Here is a 12,195-nt window from a genome sequence, read left to right on the forward strand (position 1 = left end):
AACTTCATAACATTTAGGAAGGGGGGGCCTATCCAGAATGCAAGTTTCCGTGCAAATATGGAATCAAAATCATACAATACTTAGATGAGTATGTAAACAACTCAATAATTCTTGCAAAAAAGATTACACTGACCATGTTGTAAAAGGGAACTATAAATTCCAGAACACAAAGCACCAACGTATGGCATCCCATGTCTCTCAAAACTTTACTATGAGGTCAAGAAGGCCAATCAAGCAGTCCAACTAAGTCAGAGCAGGGCTTGCAATTTTTGCTGCGATAGCCTTCATTACAGCTTCCAGCCCGGTAAATATGATACTCCTGCGACGCAACTCTGGATCATCAGCCATGAGGAAAAGTACTTGCACCTCACAGCTCCTGAAAAGACTAGAATCCAGAGTTACTCTACTCTCGCGCGAAGCATTTGAAATATGACAGGTCCAACAATCCCGCTCCTCTATACAAAGAACAGACATTTTCAGCCCACCATATCCATAGTTCAAGAGCCACATCAACAGTGTAATCTAATGTTCTTAACATATTACCTAAGCTCAAAATTGGCGCCTCGGCTTAGCTTCTGCATGGGTGACTCGAATTGACCTTCCATTCAGGTCCTGCATCAATGAAGATTTACAGGTGAACTTGAATCCGACTTAACAGTCAACAATAAAGGTGGTGATAGTAGATGCATGATGGTTACAGACATAAATTTGCAATCAAGGGAAAAGACAGGTTCAATTTAGCCAGGAGGTAAACACGCAGGCAGCTTCACCAAGGCATACCAAGCAAATTTCATGTTAGATCACGTGACAAAATTTCATAACCATCATGTGATTAAAGATGTGAAACGGTTACAAATTGATTTAACAGAGCAAACCAATGTAGACGAGTATCCACCAGATACCAATAAAGAAAATTGTTGCTTAGCGAATTTCTTCAACAGAAACTATAGCCATGTGACAGCACTCTACCATAAAGAACAGAAATTATACTAGGCAACCACTTGAAATCCACATCAACACAGAACTATGAATCTAAAAGAATTTTATCTTCAAAAAGAGCCTACCATGGAAAGATTTTGAAAGAAGACGAGAAACAATAATAATACTAATCAGGAGGAACATTCCATCACTGCAACAACAAGAATGTCGCACTTCAACTACACGGTTCATTTCCAGAAAGTTGCATAATGCTTACCACGCCATTTAAGGACTCAATAGCGTTGTTAACTTCATCAGCAGAACCATAAGACACAAAGCCAAAACCCCTTGACCGACCACTCTCCCTGTCATAGACCACCTTGGCTTCCAAAACCCTACCTTGCTCATTGAACAATGTTTCAAGTGCCAGATCATCAACACCCCATGAGAGGTTGCCGACGTAGACACGGTTAGAGGAATTTGACCCGCCTCTACTACCCATTCTAGGTGGTGGACCGTCCCTCCTAGCAGGAGGCGGTCCATAATTGACCCTCAAAGCCCTTCCATCGAGTTCCTGCCCAATGCCATAGCTTCTTGGTTAGATTCAATAAGATAGCTCGATCTTCTAATTAGGCAATGGAGGATAGTCAAGTGGGAGTAGGCATTCAATCGCATGATATGTGTCATAACTTTCTCAAAGTAAGATTTAATCACACTGCAACAAAAACATAGACTACTAAAAGCAGATAACAAGTCTATAACACAACACCACGTATAATTGTGGCTTGAAGAAACCACCTATCGTAATGTAAACTGGAGCAAGATTCATGGAAACTATATCTTCTCTCAGCAGGTGAAACAATTCCCCGAAAATATGCCTAGAAAGATCCTTTTAGCCATTTGAAGACATTGTGGCGCAAGAGTCATGGAAACTATATCTTCTCTCAGCAAATGAAACGATCCCCCGTAAATATTCTCAGAAAGATCTTTTCAGTCACTTTGATTAAACAGCAAAACATGAAGAACAACGAATGAGACTCGTTCTCAAATACCCACATAGCCATTAAATTGCTGAGCAGCAGCTTCAACTTCCTCCACCGAGGACATGGTCACGAACCCAAAACCCCTGCTCCTCCCGGTTTCTTTATCATAAATCACCTGCCAGAGAAATAGGGGGAAAAAGGGGGTTTTTCACATTCTATAACACACGTTTTAACTTCGAAGAACACTCGGTCGAAGCACATATGGCCGAGAAAATGCAATTCCTAGAAATGAAGCGCGAAAAACTCATCATTTGTCTCCAAATCCGAGGGGACCAATTACCTCGACCATCTCGACGTTCCCAGCGCTCTCGAACAAGCCGGCGAGCTGCGAGCTGTCGACGTTGAAGGGGAGATTGCCCACGAAGAGCTTGAGGTCGGGGGAGAAGGCGCGCCCCCCGTCGTCGCCAAGGAAACCCCCTTCTCCTTCCTCCTCCTGGTCGATATCGGAAGACACGGCGACGCGGCGGAGGAAGCGGGAGGCCGGGGCGGCCCTGGGAGTGGGAGCTACGTCGAAGCACGGCAACGGAGGGGAGGCGGAGAGGGACTTGAGGCCGAGGCGGAGGCCGAGGGCGAGGGAAGAGAGCGAAGTGGGCTTGAGCGCGAAGGAGCGGGCAGCCTTGGGAGCAAAGGAAGGTAGGCTGAGGGACGAGGCAGCAGTAGAGAGAGTGGACATGACTGCGTCTCTCTCTGTCTCTCTCTCTCGAAGGGATAAGGTTTTAGGCGGAGGAGGCAACGAGGTAGACGAACAGCGCGAGCGCTTCGTTTATAAAGGGAGAGGAAGAGCGCGGATAAGAAATGGGCAAATGCAAGAGGCTCGGGGTTCACGAGCCGGGCGGGCCGGGCCTGCGTCCAAAAAAATATCTGGCCCGGACTGAATGAGATCGGGTCGGGGATATTTCAGCCCGACAAGGAAGTTGAAGTTGCCGACTTTTTTTTTTTTTTTACCATGGGGAATTCCAATGATTTGGCCATGGATTTGTCCGGATTGATTCAGTATGGACAAGATTTTTCAATAGCCTCAGGTATGCTTATTTATGAGGAACAAAATGTTTCAATTTTTCCCAAGTAAATAAAGGCACATTTTGCCCAAGGTTTATGTTTTTTTCTTTTTTAGCATAAGGCGGTTGTGCACGGCCATGTTAGAACATGTTTTTTTTGTTTTTTTTTTATAACCAAGGTGTCCGGACCAGCTTGTGCGTACCTCAATTATTCCTCGGGGAGACAAAGATAGCAACTCACCATCATTGCCCCCCCACTTAAATCGCAAGTGTTCAATTGAGGAATCGAACCCGAGATCGGTGTGCCTAACCACATAATTTCAAATGTGCCCTAGCCAACTGAGCTACTTATGGGTGGGCCGTTAGAACATGTTTGTTTCCATATGACAAAAATAATTAGTATTCAAATTTCGCCAACATTTAAAATCAGTATTCATATTTTATATTATATATAATACGTAAAACATACATGAATATTGTAAAAGTTTTGAGACTTCCGATTTATAGAAGAAAGAGTCAAATTACACAAGCCACGGAATTTCAATTAAATTACAAGTAAAAGAACACAACGCCATTTTTAAGGTCATAATATCTTACCTTTTCGCATTGGGGATGCGATGAGTCGGCATTGAGGTACCAAATGACTCCGTCCTACCTAACCATAATGCACTTACTTCAAGAGCAATTAGCCCTTTATGAAATATCATCGAAAGCGTCTTTTAACTTGTCCGATGAAATAACATCAAGGTGATAATCATATTATCATTCAAGCAATTTTCGGTTAAAATTGACCAAAAGCACTTCATTAGAATTTCATGTCAAATTTTATAATTAAATAGACATAATTCATAAATTTAGCACCGAATTGATGTTCATACAATAGATTTACGACTAATTGAGTAAATTTCCCAAAATGTTCATAAGTATTTGCAATTTTTTATGGGGAATCTACAACCAATTACGTGCCCACCCATAAATTCCCTAACAAAAAGTTACGCGCCCACCGGTAACTTATAAATCTAGGAACAAATGGTAATCTACTATTAGGTTTGCTCAATTTATGCTTCATTCGTCCGGTCCTGAAATCTAGAAACAAAATGGTACTCTACCATTGGACTTGTAAATGGTAAAATTGTTATTTCGCCGGTAACTCATAAATAGTTACTAGAACTAACAAAATTGCTAGTCACTTTTTACTTACTAGTTACTATCAGTATTTCAAATTTACAAGCTATAGTTACAAATATGAACCTGTATCGCAGCTTGCCCAATTCACGAGTAAATATTTTATAGTAGCCTCATTAGACTGTACATATTCCTTGGTATATTCAGATAATATGTAGGAGTATAAATTGAAACATTCTAGAGCTACAAATATAATATTAAATCGTTAGTACCACATAAAAATATTCCTCCTAAAGTAGCTGTTAATACGAATAAGAGAAACTTTGTGGTAGCCGTTTTTGCACATTCAATGTCCCACAGAGAAATAATTTGACATCATCAACGGGCAAAAACATAACTATTGGTAGAACAAAATTTAATTCTTAAAAAAAAAAAAATTGAATTTCATTGCTAATCCCCTGCTTCGACAAGCTTCAAGTCACCTCCCACCGGATTTCGACATGTATGACTCCATTCCTCGAATTGATCAAATTGAATTTCTCGTTGATGTGTCCGTTGAACACGACATCGCTAAGGTTTATGTTGACGTAGCCCAATGATTCCTGCAACAAAACCATAAATTATGTATATGTACTCTTGCGAATTTCAATCGACGACGTTCAATAATCAGCATAAGTATACTGAAAGTCCTTAAACTTATCACGAAAATTTATTGAATAGCAAAACTTTCAAAAAGTATAATCAGACCCTAAAACTTATCAAATTAGTACAATCACATTCTAAAACTTGCCAAGTTAGTGCAATAAAATCTAAAAACTTGTTAGCATTTTTGTTTATCAAGTTGGATAGAGTTAATAAAAGGACTTGATTGTACAAACTTGACAAGTTTTATGATTTGATTGCACTTTTTTAAAATTTAAAAACTTAATTGCATTTTAGTGACAAAGTTTTTAGAACTTAATTGCTCTTTTTGAAAGTTTTAGGACTCGATTGCACTTCTCTAATAAATTTTACGATTCCCAGTACACTCGGCCCTCAATAATTTATCGCCCCCAGTATATGTCCAGACCAGACCAACCTTGGAACTGAAACAAAACTTGGTCCTCCTTTTGCTCATGACCTGAATCTGAATCTCCTCCTTGAGAGGAGCTTCCTCAAGCACGAACTGGAACTCTTCATTCCAACATGGATCTCTGGTTCTCTTCACCAACTGTAACAGACAAAGACATCATATCACTGTTCAGCTCTCTAGGACATGAACTATGATCCGACACTACAAGTCCGAGCAACACAAAGAGTGATTAACGAACTGGTGTCGGGAACTGGAAGTGAATAGCGGGTCATGATCGAACACTCAACAAGAGTTTGTCATTGTCAAACCCATCTCGGGTGTCTACTGTCTAGGATAATGAGACACACCAACTTCAAATTGAACAAAAAACCAGGAAGTGGTCTCTCACCTTGGTTTTCTTTTCTTCTCCTCTGAACATAACCAATGCATAAGGGTTCGTGTGATGCTTATCCTCCACGTCTTCTGCACCTTTTACCGTGACCAGCAGCAGACCAGGTTGACAATTATGCGATGCTTCCTCATTTGTCTTTTCGAGTACTTCACTCTCACTTATTTGGCTCTCATGTCGTTCCAACGGTCCGCTAAATCCGTGGCTGTCTTCCCTCAGAGGATGGTATGATAGCTCGACCATGAGTTGCCCTCTGGGTTTCTTGTTATGAGGGTCATTGAGATTCTGGTTCTTGACCAGGTTAAGGGTGAACTCTTTTGGCTCATGAGGCGAGATCAACGTCAGCGGAACCACTTGCATGCCCAGCTTGTCGTGAGTCCCAAACTGATGTCAAACGCGGCAATCAGTACAATGGAAAGACACATTGCAGCTAACAACGATGAATCGCCAAAAGTGCTTGCTGAAGGAACAATTAATGGCCTATACTAGGCCTAAATATGCAAAATCATTAATACATTGTCGCTGTTGGCACTATGATCAACCTCTTGGGTATTCTATGGTTAGACAGCACGCATGTCATCTGCAGGATAAGTCGATAATATGTGTACTTGCGCTAAGAATTAGAGGAATGCGGTAAATCTGTACCTTTTCCCAGTCGTAGACATGTAATTCAAGTACTTGGGATCGAAAGTCTTTCACGGTGAGGTTGAAACTTTCATTCCACTCTGGATTCAGATTGTTCATCTTCACAGTAGTTCTTTTAGAGGGAAGTTTCTCCCCGCTCAGGCTGAGTTGAACATAAGGATCTGAAGTTCCTAAAAGATCCATCTTCAGGAGCTTGCGAGCTCGTATGACCTTCACATGGAGTATGCCCACGGGTTTCTTTGTTGCCCCACTGTTTGTGACATTATGCAGACATAAACACTCAACATTAATCGGTGTTTGTGCAAATTAAAGGGAGAAACATGCTCATTCATGGGTGTTGCAGTCTTATAAATCGCTTCTAGTAAGGAACAAAGGAAGATACTAAGACATCCGAGCGAAAGCATCTTGATGCCAAGGATCATTCCCGCTGATAAATTTGATCACACGGTTTAAGAAACAGTCAAACTAGCTTTCATCTACTGCCTAATAAGCCCAGCAATCTAAAACCACTTACGCTGAACCATCAAGAATTGGAATCTCCAGTGTCTGAGGCCAAAGGTACAGATTAGCTATTTGCTTTCTTATCGTTTCCTGACATCATCGACAAGAAAAAATTCAAGTACGCATTGCTTGTAAATAAATCTCTCGAATAGGTAAAATGGTCAGAACATTGCAATGTCTCAGATGTTACAATCTCATTGAACGTGTTTTCTGGTGTGATACAAACGTGCCGAGAACATAGACGAGCGGCACAAGTTCTCCCGCATGTCTTTGTCTGAATTTTTTTGGTTAATCAGATATGAGCAAGTGTAATGAATGAAACTGCTGAGTCAGATAAGGCTAAATATAAAAATCAGAGTTTCATGTGGTTACTCTACCAATGTCCAAATGCTCCTTTGATCAATCTCCTTAGCTTAAATTACAACAGAGACCATGTGGCTTCCGGTGATTATTTATTCTCCAAAAGCTAAATTTAACATTGTCAAACACTAGGGAGCTTTATTAAATTCTCTGGAGTGTTCAGAGTTCAATTTCTTTCTTGCCCGCTAACTACTGCTACTCTGTCACTAAAGTCAACTTACAGCTGGTACATGATCAAATAAACAATTCAAAGAAGAGTTCATGTATAAAGAGTTCAAGCAATCTCCATGGACCAATAACTATGCACAAGGTGTATAAAGAGAGCACCTGAACAGATTGATACAACAATGGTATCGCCATCATATCCCCATTGAAGAGTTTTAATCCAAAATCAACCTGAGGCTGCGGGATAATGAAAGCATAATAAGCTCATCAATGACTAACCATATGTACGAATTTGATTAAATTTTGAAAAGCACGTCTGGTCATCGGATCTCGAGTCTTGGATGTACTTACTTTGTCCAGCAAGGACACCGTTATACTTGCGAAACAAGGAAATGTCGGCAAAAGGGGTTTGAGAATGATTCGGGGAACTGCTGATATCTGTACATCCAACAGCTGAGAAAGAGCAAAACAAGACAATGTTAAGAGGTTAGGCATGCCGATCATTCTCCGAATCAGAAACTATACTGTATTTCCAATCCCTATCCTAGGCAGCCTGTTTCTTTCCTGAATTTCGCTACCCATCTGGCGAAGACAGACCTTTCATGTCGGCCATCAAACAAAACAACCAAAAGCAATATAGGTGCTTCCAATCTTCCCATTCTTCCCCTATACCAGATTAGCTTTCAATGAGTTTGTATCTATTGAGAGAGTTCACTTCAGTCCAATGAAAATCATTAAGAAAAGGTTTGGCTTAAAACATTGGGCTAACCTCTGCTTTCCAAAGCCAAGTCACACGATTCAGATGTCACCTTGCAACTTGTTCAAAACAGCGTTCTCTACCAGATGACGTGTTGCATTGCATTATTCAATTGTTTGCTTTGAAAGTTGAATGAGCAAAATTCGACCGCATCTAGACGACACCCGCTATATGATGTTACTGCTAAAATATTCGTTGGATGAATATCTAACCTGGACCGGTATCCGTAGGAACAAGAGTTTCAGCACCAAGATTATGTTGGGGTTTCCAGCCCATCTAATCGCAGGTTCAAGCACTAATTCATTTTCGTTAGTTTCGTGCACTTTAACACCTGCCATTTGATATGCATAAGAAACAAATACGAGAGTAAGATGATCTCACAAGAAATTCTGGGTCAAAAGGCTAACACGGGGTTGATCTTGTCTGATTTTGCTTTCTAAACTAGTACTTAGGCTTCAGATGGTTTATCAAGCAGAAGTTGATCATATTTTGGGCATCCTAATTGGTTTCCTATATCAGAAATAAAAATTCAGTGCGATCACGGAATCAGACACCTTGATGGTCTAAGGCGGCTTTTCAATTAAAAGAGAGGAACCAACCATGAATTGCTGGAGGCAGAGTTCCAAGACTCAGCTTTTCAAACTCCAGCGCTTTTATCTGATAAGTGCCAACGTACTCCTCGAACATTGGCTGTGCGGTGCTTCTTATCAAATTGCATATGGCCTGTGGTACCATCGAATTTCCCGGATCACAAGATGCTTTAGAACACATCGAATACTGGCAAATCCTCATGATCAATCAAATTCTGGAACTTAAATATGATCACCTGATCTAGGTAAGGCCACATGTATCTCAAGAACCTGTTCAGCCAATCAACCTGCAATCAAAACCAGTAGGCAATCATCTTTGGCGAACCGAAACTCTATCAATGTCACATGCAAATCGTGACAATGGAACTGAGAACAAAGTTTACCGAGTCACTAGGACTTACTCTGTGGAAATCCGGATGCTTTGCCCAGAGAGGGACCTCCGGCAAAAGATCAAGCAGAGAGCGAGTGTCGAACTCGTGGAGTGGCCTCGACAGAGGATCCTGAAAACCACAGGGGGCCCAAAATTGCAGATTGAGCAAGCACCGCAGATCGCCAGACATCGGCACTAAACAGAAGTCAAATCGAATGCCACGGCGAGACGGATCCAACAAAAGCAAAAAAAGAAGAAAAAAAGGAGAATTTGGGTGATGCACTTCACCTTCACATCTTTGGGCTCGAAATGCACGAAGAGGAAGTAACCGACGATGAGGCCGAGCGGGACTCCGATGCCGAGTCCGAGGATCTCCAGCAGGCTATTAATGAATCCCATGTTGTCTCCTCTCTCTGTTTACGTGAAGAGAGACACCGAACATGGATATGATATATGGTCTGGAAGTGCTAATGAAGTTGACGAGAGGAAACTGACGACGAAAGCGAAATACGAAAACGCGAGAGGAAACTGCCAAAACAGTGTTTCGTTTCCGGCAGTTGGCCTTTTCACATCAAGAAGGCACCATCTGGTGCCTCGGATTGAACCTACACTGGACAGAGCAACGTCAAGAAAAGAAAACACCCCATCCAAATCTGAATTCTCCAAAAAAAAAAAAAAATTACAAATGCAACAAAAAATCATGCATTGGCCGAAGGATCGATGCACGGACACGGAGTCGGTCGTCCGAAAACGCATGAAACATCTTACAAATCTCATGAACCGGTCTAATCCGAGCCTTTTGGTTAATGCAAATGGCTACATTTTATGCGAAGTTTGTGATATTTGATTTGAATGAGGAACTTCCTAAACCGGTGCCAAATGTTGACTTTAGTTCTAATAACCAACCTCATTGGCTGGCTACCACCTCTCTCTCTTTCTCTCTACGAAAGTTTGCTTGGACTGCATCTTTTTTATTTGATAGAACCAGCTATTAGCTCAAACGTGGATTGGATTTAGACTTAAAGGTATCTCGATTTGAGTTTTGACGTGAATTTCGAGGTTAACTTAGGGTGCGTTTGGTCGAGAGAAAACTCCGCGATAAAGAAAAATGTTTTTGAGAAAAATAATTTTTTAGAAAAATGGATAGTTTTTCTATGTTTGGTGATATCTAACTGATTTTTTTTTTTTAGTATTTGGATCTCATTCGAAAAATGTTTCAATCTCATAACTTTATTTAAGGCAATTTGTTTTAATTTGTAAATAATTTTTTTTATTGTACTTTTTTTCTTCTTCTTTTTCTTCCTTCTACCTCGGCTGGTGGCCTGCCGTATGTAGAAACACATAAAAAATAATTAAAATATTAGAAAATTCGAAACCCGTAAAGTGTTTTCACCTCTTTAGATTTAGGAATTCACTTTCCTTAATTTTATGCACGAATATTTTGTTGATCGGAAAGTGTTTTCGGTTAACCAATCATTTTTGGCAAACCAAACAGGTGAAAGTCCGAAAAACTAATTCCCACAAAACGTGTTCCCTCGGACAGCCACACCCTTAGAAGAAATCTTTAATTTCATTTTTAACGTTTTTAGATATTTCATCTTTCATAATTATTCGTCTTTGGTTGCTAATTAAATTACATGTTCCAACTTAAGTGTCCATTATTAATTTCTGCAAATTGTTTCCTAGCTTTTTTTTTTTTTTTGGTCGAATATTTCCTAGCTTTTAAAGGGCCTGTCTATTTGCGCTTATGAAATGTAGAACCTATTTGTTTTTTTTTTTTGGCTCAAAATTTAAGTCAATATCCAAATGTAGGATATATATATATATAATTTACATGTTAATTTACAAATTCCGGCATCTGGGTATTGTAAATCTCTAGATATCAAAGTCAAAATGTATTTGTCACAAGCGTTAATGCCAAACTCGTCATCTTGTGGTATCAATAGAGCACAGTCACGAGGGCCCATGGCCCACTTCTTACATAAGCCCATCGCAAGTTTCGTCCGTTGACTACCGAACCGGACCAAAGCGTCGCGTTTGAGTGCCACGTGACTCTTTCGGTTTCGTTCGAAACTGTATTAAATGAACGGGGGCGATCGCATCAATATTTTCCATCTTTATAACTGACGTGCAATCGAATCTTTAGAGTACTGACTTGATGCAGTTAATACCCGTAACTTCGGTCCCGCGCTCGATGTGGCGGTCCGGCGACCGGAGGCAAGAAAATACAGATCGAACCGATGACATGGAACTTTATTTGCTTGCACATGTAAGAGTTTTTTGGTGCGGGCTACGTCAATTATTGGACTAATAAAGAAAAACTATAAAGATTTTTAATTAGTCTAATTAGAGCTGGTTAGTGCGACTCGAGTTGAGCTCGAACCGTGACGAACGAGAGGATCTGACTAGAAATTTTATAAACAGGGCTTAAATCTTTCTTATAATCCTGATGGACAAATAACGTGAAGGGAGAAATCCACGTGAGCTACCGTCGCTCCACGTGGACTCTTCTCTCCCTCCGGGAACTCGGGAGGGTCGTTCATCGGAGGAAAAGTCCCGCAGGGCAAAACCCTAGAACAGGAGGATAAAGACAGCGCAGAAACGTGTTGGAAAACACGGAAACGGTTGTCTCTGATGTTTTTTTTATAATGTATGGGGGGTCAAGCTCAGGAGTCGTTTTCTGAGCAGGGTGTTGCGATCGCGGTCCCGAGCATGTGTCCCCTCTTTCGGGCAAAAGAGGGCTCGAGCCATGCATGGGATCTCTCGGGAGAGTAGGTTCAGTGAACCCCTTCCGCTCTGAACACCAAAGCCAGATTGCATATTTTAAGAGGGCTGCGGAGCCCCAGAAATCGCAATCTAGAAAACAAAAATGATCGGACAGGAGCTAGATTCTTGGCAAACAAACTCGTTTTTATTTTGTTTCGTCTGCGACGGAGATGGGAAGGGGACAACCAGCTCTAGCAATATTTTATGAACATTACCGTATGGATCTATCTCCCGTCATGGAACGTTTGACTTGAGCCGTAACTCTTTGGTGCCGTCAATTGATCCAAAGTTCAAGATGCTAGAAAGTATCGCCGCAAGAATTGTGTATCGGGGTTCGGCAGCATAACACGAGCCATTCGGAGGTTACGATACGAGTAACGCCCCAGACCTCACGAAAGATATGGCTCTGCTTCACCACTGAGTCAACTGCCATGGTAATAATTTGTGTAGGAAGTTCATTATGGTGTAAAGATCTATCACTGGGTCTCCTATGGCTT

The 12,195-nt window shown here is 41.1% G+C and overlaps 2 protein-coding genes across 5 annotated transcripts in view; both read right to left on the bottom strand.

The window, feature by feature from the left end:
• LOC115746877 (29 kDa ribonucleoprotein A, chloroplastic) overlaps positions 1 to 12,195 on the bottom strand; it is a 22,297-nt gene continuing 10,102 nt past the window's right edge. Inside the window, exons 2-6 of one of the 2 annotated variants that reach the window (XM_048282744.1) lie at positions 2,242 to 2,652; positions 1,975 to 2,076; positions 1,196 to 1,492; positions 544 to 612; positions 1 to 455 (exon numbers count right to left, since the gene is read on the bottom strand). In XM_048282744.1, coding sequence (XP_048138701.1) covers positions 550 to 612; positions 1,196 to 1,492; positions 1,975 to 2,076; positions 2,242 to 2,634 — 855 coding nt within the window. In that variant the 5' untranslated portion in view covers positions 2,635 to 2,652 and the 3' untranslated portion in view covers positions 1 to 455; positions 544 to 549. Of the gene's footprint in view, positions 456 to 543; positions 613 to 1,195; positions 1,493 to 1,974; positions 2,077 to 2,241; positions 2,702 to 12,195 lie in introns of those variants that run through there. The other variant, XM_030682830.2, reaches the window with a different exon arrangement.
• On the bottom strand, positions 4,449 to 9,495 carry LOC115746875 (synaptotagmin-3-like). 3 transcript variants are annotated; one of them, XM_030682823.2, is made up of 12 exons: positions 9,221 to 9,494; positions 8,964 to 9,062; positions 8,799 to 8,849; positions 8,572 to 8,695; positions 8,185 to 8,303; positions 7,567 to 7,668; positions 7,378 to 7,452; positions 6,704 to 6,780; positions 6,190 to 6,439; positions 5,545 to 5,928; positions 5,163 to 5,294; positions 4,449 to 4,686 (listed from the first exon to the last, which is right to left on the bottom strand). In XM_030682823.2, the coding sequence occupies exons 1-12, from the start codon at positions 9,329 to 9,331 to the stop codon at positions 4,558 to 4,560; spliced, it is 1,653 nt and encodes a 550-aa protein (XP_030538683.1). In that variant the 5' UTR covers positions 9,332 to 9,494; the 3' UTR covers positions 4,449 to 4,557. The 3 variants fall into 3 exon arrangements, with proteins under 3 accessions (XP_030538683.1, XP_030538687.1, XP_030538685.1); XM_030682825.2 differs by lacking the exon at positions 4,449 to 4,686 and having other exon boundaries at positions 5,258 to 5,344; positions 9,221 to 9,495; XM_030682827.2 differs by lacking the exons at positions 8,185 to 8,303; positions 8,799 to 8,849; positions 8,964 to 9,062; positions 9,221 to 9,494 and having other exon boundaries at positions 8,572 to 8,696.

Source organism: Rhodamnia argentea, chromosome 7 (assembly GCF_020921035.1).
Source record: "Rhodamnia argentea isolate NSW1041297 chromosome 7, ASM2092103v1, whole genome shotgun sequence".
NCBI lineage: Eukaryota > Viridiplantae > Streptophyta > Magnoliopsida > Myrtales > Myrtaceae > Rhodamnia > Rhodamnia argentea.

What these genes read in the sequence shown, in the direction of transcription:
- LOC115746875 (XM_030682823.2), bottom strand. Translation starts at nt 9,331, where the DNA reads ATGGGATTCATTAATAGCCTGCTGGAGATCCTCGGACTCGGCATCGGA. An exon ending in TGTGGCCTTACCTAGATCAG is followed by an intron (nt 8,696 to 8,798) that starts GTGATCATATTT and finishes ATGGTACCACAG; the next exon opens with GCCATATGCAATTTGATAAG. An exon ending in CCAATTCTTGATGGTTCAGC is followed by an intron (nt 6,440 to 6,703) that starts GTAAGTGGTTTT and finishes TGTCACAAACAG; the next exon opens with TGGGGCAACAAAGAAACCCG.